The 9,044-nt window shown below is 40.7% G+C and overlaps 1 protein-coding gene across 7 annotated transcripts in view; it reads right to left on the bottom strand.

Annotated features, from left to right (window-relative positions):
- mllt10 (MLLT10 histone lysine methyltransferase DOT1L cofactor) overlaps nucleotides 1-9,044 on the bottom strand; it is a 50,260-nt gene continuing 41,216 nt past the window's right edge. For 4 of the 7 annotated variants that reach the window (XM_042751940.1, XM_042751943.1, XM_042751944.1 and 1 more), the window contains 8 exons: nucleotides 7,032-7,104; nucleotides 5,401-5,573; nucleotides 3,208-3,399; nucleotides 2,860-2,933; nucleotides 2,183-2,523; nucleotides 1,059-1,082; nucleotides 655-745; nucleotides 1-234 (listed from right to left, as the gene is read on the bottom strand). In XM_042751940.1, the coding sequence (XP_042607874.1) occupies nucleotides 16-234; nucleotides 655-745; nucleotides 1,059-1,082; nucleotides 2,183-2,523; nucleotides 2,860-2,933; nucleotides 3,208-3,399; nucleotides 5,401-5,573; nucleotides 7,032-7,104 (1,187 nt within the window). In that variant the 3' untranslated portion in view covers nucleotides 1-15. Of the gene's footprint in view, nucleotides 235-654; nucleotides 746-1,058; nucleotides 1,083-2,182; nucleotides 2,524-2,801; nucleotides 2,934-3,207; nucleotides 3,400-5,400; nucleotides 5,574-7,031; nucleotides 7,105-9,044 lie in introns of those variants that run through there. The other 3 variants (XM_042751941.1, XM_042751942.1, XM_042751946.1) reach the window with 3 other exon arrangements.

Below are 9,044 nucleotides of genomic sequence, written 5' to 3'. Positions count from 1 at the left end.
GAATCCATGAATATTTTAAGTGAATACTTTTGTCTGTTTGATAGCTGCAGTACTAACTCCAGTTTTAGGAGTGTTGTTGTCGTTGTGCATGGCGAGGAAGGGGTTTGTAGTGATGGCTGGCTGTGTGGCGGGCAGGAGGCTGTTGATTGGCAGCTGCTGCAGCTGTATGTCATTCTGCTGCTGCTGCTGCTGCTGTTGTTGCATTAACTGATAGAGCAGAGCCTGCTGCTGTTCCTAAACACAGAGACAAACAGAGTATGATGAGATGTCTAGACAAAGACGGCACACCCACATACTGCCCACAGACCGTATGACGCATATTGCACAAAACAGTGGCAAGAATTTCCTCAAAATTGCAATTCCAAGCTGCCAGGATGCTGAAATAAATAATTCTGAGGAAGAAGGTGTTGTGACGTATGAGAGTTTTGTGGCATTGAATCACCAAAAGATGAGGTGTTGATAAATGTATTATTTCAGATTTATTCGGCCCTGAATGTTATATTATATATCATTCAGACAGAATCATCTTGACTAATAACAAGGATCATGGCTAAAATAAGCTGCTGCGTGGACTCTCTTTGTGTTTTAAGTCACATGAACAATTGTGAATGCTCAAACGAACTCTGTGTAATGAAGTGTTGGTGCTCTTCTTACCGGTGTGGCCTGCTGGGAGCTGAAAAGCTGCTGAAGTTGGTGCTGATGGAGGAGGATCTGTCTGTGCTGATCATTGAAAAACCTTGCCGCACTGCAAACACATGCATAAACCTTCATAAGCAAACTAAATTTTCATCATTTCAAAAACTTCTTGGCCATGGGCGCACAAAAGTATTACAAATAAAATAAAACCACTCTGTATACTAAAGGAAAGAGACTGTTAGCATAACTAATGGTCTTGTTTTTGAAAAAGGGAGGGTTGTTAAAAACTTGACCTTGCTTAGAAAACATCCGCTGTTCAATCGTAAGTACACAATCCTGTTTCAGAGGCAGACGTACAGGTGCAAGGCACACAGGCAGAGAAACAAAATGAGCAAGTGAGAAAGAAGCAAGCCAATCCTCACCTGGATTTTGCAGTGGGCATGCTGCTGCATTCCAAAGTGCAAGCGAAAAGAGAGTTCAGGAAGCAGAAAAGATGAAGAAAATATGAATGCAGCGCACAATGCCAAGTAGTATGGATGAATCTAATGAACATGTCCAAGTCACAATTCACCCCAAAATAAAATTTAAATAATAAATTAAATAAGTTGAATTAAAATAGAAATTGAATTATATCAATACACTTTAATAATATATATTTTTCATATATTTAAAAAAAAGTATTTAAAACAGCAGCATAAAAAACAAAAAAAAAAACAAAAAAAAAAACAACTGTGACACTGATGACTGGAGTAATGGCTGCTGAAAATTATGCTTTACCATCACAGGAATAAATTGCATTTTATATTAAAATAGAAAACTTTCATGATATTCTTTCATAATAAACATTCAGAATATTTCAAAATAACAATACTGTTTTCACTGATCAAATAAATGTGCTATATATGGAAGCCCGTTTCCACCACTGAAAAAAATTGTAATTGCGAGTTCACATCTCACAATTCTGACTTTTTCTTAAAATTCTGTAATACAAACACGCAATTGACTTTTTTTCCAGAGTTATAAAATCAGAATTGCAAGATATAAACTCGCAATTACGAGAAATAAAGTCAAGAACTGTGAGATAACTCACAATTCTGACTTTTTTCTTTAAAATACGAGTTTGTATCTTGCAATTGACTTTTTTTCTAGCAATTCTGAGAGTTTTTCTAACAATTATAAAGTCCAATTCTAAAGGGGGCAAAAGACTGATTTGTTTTCAGAATTGAGAGTTTATATCGCACAATTCTGACTCAACTCACAAATGCGTGTTAGAAAATCACAAGACATAAACTCGCATTTCTGAGAAAAAAAGTCCGAATTGTGAGAAAAAAGTCGCAATCACATTTTTATTATTATTTTTTGTAACATATATGAAACAACATATTTCATATCTCCCCCCTCGCCCAAGTTTAATACTAATCCAGGGTGTGGTATCATAACCCTAAAATATGGATCCTCAACCAGCGCCTCCCGAAGTAACCAAATGCACTATTTAACAAAAAGGACTTTCAGTGCAAAGTCTAAGTTGGCGAGTTCCAGTTCGTACCTGTTACTGAGACTGTTGGACATGGGCAGGGATGCGCTGGTAGCTGCTGAGGGATGGGGCAGGGGGCTGCTATTCTGGGGCAGGCTGGGGGAGGTTTGGATGACTCCGTTTAGGGTGCCCACGATGCCACTCATGGCCAGGTGGTTCCCCTGCAGAGCGCCCATCAGACCCGTCACCCCTGCTATGGCAGGGAGGGTCGAGTTGGCATTACCAGGCTGGACTGCCACCCCGGCCATGCCAACTCCGTTCACCTGCTGCTGGGGGGGACTGTGGGCCGCAGACGGAGGGGTGGAGAGAGAGGACGTGCTACTTCCGCTACTATGGCCACCAGACAGGGGATGCTGAAAGAAAGAGAAAGAATAGAGAAAGCACAAGAGCGTGAGAGAAAGAGAGAAAAGAGAGGTCAACGTGAGAGAGGCGCCTCCTGTACCTGTCCAACCAAATAGATATAGCATCATTCCAATCAGATTTATGCTGCAAGTAATTTAAACATCACACAGCCACCAATTATCCCTTTAATCTGTCATTACGATGCAATTACGTACTACACCATCACCATCACATCACTGCCACACACTCAACTATGTACAGATATACATAATATAACACTTGACTCAACTAAAGAGGTGCTCAGTCCCAGCAGATGGCATCTGCAGAGCAGGGGTAGAGGAAGTTACCTGAGTGGGCAAGGGTTGAGAGGACTCTGTTAAAACACTGCTGCCTAGCTGAATGCTCTTGCTGTGCAGCATGTCTGGAGGAGAGAGAGATTTTGCAACTTGACATGAATGCGGAGACCAGATTAGCTAGAGTTGAGCTGGGAGAGGAGGCTCCGTGAGCAGAACAGAGGGGGAGGAAGGGGGTCTGACGGGGGGTGAGAGGTGGGCTCGTGTGCGTGTATGTGTGAATATGTGGATCGGGGTGGGGGTGGGGGGTGTTTGGGGTGGGATTAGACTGTGACGGTCCAGATGGAGTGTGTGAAAACTGTACGAGTAGACGAGAGGCAGAAGGTAGTGTGTGTGTCTAACCTGCGTGAGTGTTGCTGGGGTACAGAGGAGAGGAGGCAGTGGTGGCCGTGGTGCTCGCGGGGGTGAAAGGCACAGAGAGCTGAGCGCTCAAGAGCTGCAGTCGTTCCTTCTTCATGGTGAGAGTTCGGATTTGTTCCTCCAGACGCCGGTTTTCTACCTGCAGCTGGTGCAGGGACTTCAGCATTCCCAGAACTGGACATAAAAGCGCACACACACACACAAAACATACGCATCAAGATTTGACAGCAAAATAGCAGTGGTTAAAAACCACAGAGATGAAGCAGCGAACCCAATACCACAAGCCCGAAAACTACACTGGCACACATGTGGTTCAAGACCTCCAGAAAAAACTACAACGACAGACTTCCGCTCTCAGAGGATCACACAGCACTGATCGGGGGCCAGCAACCCCGAGCCAAATGCAAACCAGATGCAGTGTCAGCAAAACCGCACAACTGGTCTCATATCAGTGGTGAACAGAAACACAACCGTCCTACCGCTTCCTGCTCTGTGTTTGTCAGACTTCCCCCGTCGCCAGAAGAGCCTCTATCATAACAGAAACAGCTGCTGCTCATTCACACAATTGTGACACTGCAAACCAACCTGCTGCTACTGAAAGATTTGCTACTACCTCTACTTAGCCGATCGTAAACTACACAAGTTACACACAGACAAAATACAGGTAATGAGGCTCATAATTACTGCGGTATTAACCAATGCATAAATTACCCACATTAAGGGGATGGATGTAATTACAGGCTTCAAACCCGCATATTATTTGATTGACATGCTGTAAAATAAGGTTTATATGATGTTATTATTTTTACTTTAAATAAAATATTTTCCGTGAAAGCAACAGACCCAGGTTTATCACTATGCACCCTGAGATTAAAATAGACAAATTAGACTGAATTTAAATGTAGCCAGTTTCCAATGACCATAATTAATAAAGGCTTTTAGCGTACTAATGAGAAATTAATTAAAAATGCCTTTTGATATCTCTACAACATTCTTTAGCAAATCTGTAAACCCTCTCAGCTAGACTATGAAATTGTTCTTACAGGAATTAATTGATTTTACATGCAAATTAAAAATCATCACAATGATGCTAGGGTGTATTAAGTGGGTTTCCAGGACATTGCTATTATGGTTACCAAGTTGTTCTGAGTGGGTTTTAGCATGTTGCCATGGTTGTTAAGGTTTCTGCTTGGTTATTTACTGCCCCAGGTAGAAAGTGTCAACTTCAAAAGTCTCTCTGAGATTCTGGTCTCTAAATTTGCCTCTGATTTTTCGTTTAATGCAAGTTCACTGATTTTTTTGGCTCATTTTATCAGGTGAAAATCCTAAATCTCATGTCACTTAAAAAAAAAAAAAAAAAAAAAAAAAAAAAAAAAAAAAAAAACAGAAGCACTTGCCCTCTCATCAAGCCATATGATTAAAGGTATTATTTTTGTCTAATTCACCATTCGTAAAACCATGACAAAAACATTTGTCTACAACCTTTTTTCTATGACTAAGACAACATGGTGATGAGAAGACAGCTTCATCAAAAAAATAAAAGTGAAAAAAAAAAAAGTGAAAGTGATATTAATAACTATATCAACATGCAATGTTTTTGAAAAAAATATTTGAATGTAGTTTAATAAACAACCTTTTTTTTTTTTTTTTTTTTAAATACAATCCATCTATTGGATGGCACAAACAACTTCTTCCTTTCCTGTGAAATGCAATTTTCTCAAATGACAACAATAATTATTAATAACAGTGATTAAAATTGAGCAAAATAATCACGATTATCAATTTCACCATTATTGTGCCTCATAACCGAACGTGAATAAAATGTTCCAGTTCTGATTGACTCAAATGCCCAGACTTTGTCAACTAAAACTGGACTAACAAAAAGCAATTTAAGGTTGACTACATATTATAAAAGCTAACAAAGACATCTGACAGGACTAATTAAAAACCATAGGTGCCAAAATGAACACTAGTGCAGGCTTACGTTCAGAAACTACAGTAGCATCAGCCAACATTAGAACTGACAGGATCCTATGGCTCAACAACATCCCCAGCAAGACCAGCACAATAACAACCACACAACACACAACCAAACAGCTCTGTGCTGGAGTTGTGGTTTAATACTGTATACGAATGCAACACGCATCATTATGTGTGTGTAAGCAAGCCTCTCACCATCTCCTTGTGAGCCCTGTTGTAGGAGGAACTGCTGTCCTTCGTTCCATTGCCGGTCCAGCAGCTGGTCGATGCTGGTGGCCACTGGGGGCAACGTATCCGAACCAGATCCGAGCCCTGGAACCAACGGTCCTGACGAGTCATACCGGATATGAAGCCCACTTAACGGAGACCTAAAGTCATTTATACAAAACAAGTGAGATGTATATACACACAAACTCATCAAAATTCATTGTCATGAATTTAAATTGGAAATGTGTCAGATCTGTTCACATTAGTTCAATTTAATTCATAAATAATCAGCTTTCGCTTATAAATACAACACAGTTGAACTCCTGGTCTGGCATCCTGCCTTCAGAAGCAAACAGAGTCCACAGCTCTTCCAAGTGAGAGAGCCTGGGCCTGCCTCTCTGACACCATAAATCTCAGTACGCTCTTGTTTGGACAGACAGCGATCTGTGTTATTATGAATGCATCCAACCCTGGGCTCTACATCAGGGCTCTCGGGCGAGCGTGAATCTATCTCTGGGGTAATTACGGCTGGGCTGAGATCTGCTCCACAAGGCAATAAATCTCCAGCACAGGACTGTGAAGCCATATCACCCTGCATGGCTGCTCCGATGAGGATCACAGAAACAGCACATACAGATATTCACATTTAATCTAACGATGGTGCAGAGCTCTTCTGAATGAGATTCATGGACATTTGGCACACTTTTAAGGCCCCTTCACAAAGAATGTGTTTTTTCCACTTAAAAACGTGAGTCGGATGGCAATGGGATTTAAAAAAGGAATTTTTTTTTTAAAGAGTTGACATTTTTAAATTAAGTAACCTGGTTTTAAAACGCTGTCATGTGCGAGACGCTGCAAAAGATGCAGAATTTGAGATCAGCAGACGAACACATCCGTCTAGCACGTTTACATAGAAAAACAACCAAAAAGCAACATTTTGGAATGCAAAAACCTGTTTAGTGTGAACGGTTTCTTGTATCTTCAGCATTGAAAATGCTGCCATGCAAACACACATACTGACAAGCTTGAGTTTATAGCGATATTGTGCTAAATGCATTTCTCACTCACATTTTGACTCAAAAAAAGACAAAACTGATCTAAAAAGTCATATACAGCATTTGAAAAAAAAAAAGAGTGTTTTATATTAATATTAATATCCATACATTAAATATACTAAAGCAGCAATGAAAGTACACAAAATAAACCCACTTCTTAAAAAACAAAACGATCACAAATCAAATCAACATACCTTTTCAACCAAACTTCAAATATCCCGGAGGAATTTTTGTGCAGTATATATATATGCTTCCATATAAATCCATTTTATATCCTTAATCACAGCGCAAAAAAGGCCACATCTCAGGTTACAGAAAACAAATGCAATGTTTCTGTCTGCGTTCGAAGACACTGTCAACCACGGCGAACTCTGAAGCCGGTTTGTAACTGCGATATGGACAACAGCTGAGTGCTCAAAATGCCTGCTGTTCGGAAAACGAGCGCGCAAGGGAGGAAACGGAGTGAGTGAATGAGTGTGTTCTGTGGGGGAGGGAGGGAGGGCGAGTGAAATCTCAGAGCCTGGAGGAGGGGAAGTCTAGCTCTGGAATGTAAATAGGACTTACCGAGGGGAGAGGTTTGTCTTTGGTGAGTTTCCTCTTCTGGAGAAGCCGAGAGCTCCGTCTCCAAGCTCCTGATCTGAAAGGTAAACAGAGAGCAGTCGATAAGGAGCCTGCATGAAGATGTGAGCATTAGAGGAGCCTGGGAAATGCAGGGACGGGCAGCTCGATCCAAAGTGAGCCTGGTAGCCATCAGATCTTCCTCACAGAAATCCATCTAGGGGCGGCAGAGTGGTCTCTCTGGCGGCTCAGCTTGCACACTGACACCACTGAGTGTGTCACTGAGTCACCTCTCTCTCTCTCTCCCCCTCCCTCCAGCTCTTTCTTCCCCATGGAGGCTCCCATCACCCTGCCTGCAGGCCCCACGCCAGACACTGCTTTTCATTTTCTGCAGTGAAAGTAATGAATCACATATGCGCCTCGCCAAGCACAACCCCCTCCCTCCTTTCTCTCTCTCTTTTTTTTTTCTCCCCACCCCCCTCTAGTCACAGTTAGCCAATCCCATTTTCTCTTCCTCCCTGCTTCCTTCCCCCTTTCTTTTTCACCCCCTTCTTGTTCTTTTTAACACTTTCCAGCCCACTACCACCTCGAGCGCAGGCTGGCTCCAGTGGGGGTGTGGGCACATCAGGACGAGCCGGCCAAGGTCTGGTCTGACTTATTATGGTGCTGACCCCTTGTCTGCCCCTGGATCAGCCCCGGGGCTGCAGTGCAGACTGGACCCGAAAGCATCGGGTATCACTTTACAAAATAAAAAAAAGACAGAATGAACAGGGACTGAACGACACAGTGGAAACCTATGAGGAGCAACAGGTGACCAGGGTTTTTTTAATTGACAAATGCCAATATCTAGACAACAGGGTGGCCAGTGGCTGATATATACCTGACTTTTATTAAATGACAGCAAATTAGATGAGGTGTAAAAAATTTGCTACATTTTAATCAAATATTTATTTAAAAATGCACTAAAAACAATAATGTATGTATTATTTCCACTAATTTATATTATACATTATAAAAAAATGCAATGTATAAGATATAATTGATTTACATTTAGAATAATTTTTTTTTATATTGCAACTATAAAGTTATATGTACGTCTGTGTGTGTATACACAGACAACCATTCAAAGAAGTCTCTTATGCTCTCCAAGGCTGCATTTATTTGATCAAAAATACAAATACAGTAAAACAGTAATATTATAAAGTATTATCATTAAAATTGAAAATCTAAAACATATTTGAATATATTTTTAAATGTAATTTATTTCTGCAATGGCAAAGCTGAATTTTCTGCAGCCATTACTCCAGTGTTCAGTGTCACATGATCTTTCAGAAATCATTGTAATATGCTGATTTGATATTAAAAAACATTTTAGATTATTTTCCAATGTTGAAAACAGTTGTGCTTATTGATATTTTTGTGGAAACTGAACATTTTTTTTTTCAAGATTCTTTGATGAATAAAAAGCTCAAAAGAATAGCTTTTCTTTGAAATATATATATTTTTAATTATTTAAAATTGCCTTTACTGTCACTTTTGATCAATTTAATGCATTCTTGCTGAATAAAAGTATTCAATTCTTTTTTTTTTTTTAAATCTTACTAAACTTCGGAATGAATATCTCTCAAAATGTCAACATACAAGCCAAATCATTAAACTATTAATGGTTAATATATATCCCCTTCTTTATACACGCTGCGCTGTAAACTAATGCCAGACAAGAGCTGGGCTTATGCTAAGAGCATGCAAGCTTTCCAGTCTCAAGCGGTGGTCTCTTTAAGAACGGGTGTTCTTCCTCCTATTGTTAGTCAAATGACCCCCTGACCTCTGTTTGAGGAGGAGGGCATGACTGATCCATTATTCCTCAAAGGCTGTGTTCCCCTTTTTTCCTCTCTCTCTCTTGCTTTCAACTGCTCCCCACCCCAACCCCCATGACAGGGTCCTGCAAGCCCATTCGCTCATGACCGAGACCCCCAGGGTTTAGGCAGGGTCTGGGGAAAGTGTTGAGTGGTCCGGGAT

The sequence above is a fragment of the Cyprinus carpio genome, chromosome B24 (assembly GCF_018340385.1).
Source record: "Cyprinus carpio isolate SPL01 chromosome B24, ASM1834038v1, whole genome shotgun sequence".
Classification (NCBI taxonomy): Eukaryota; Metazoa; Chordata; class Actinopteri; order Cypriniformes; family Cyprinidae; genus Cyprinus; species Cyprinus carpio.
This window is presented reverse-complemented; position numbering and strand designations above follow the sequence as displayed.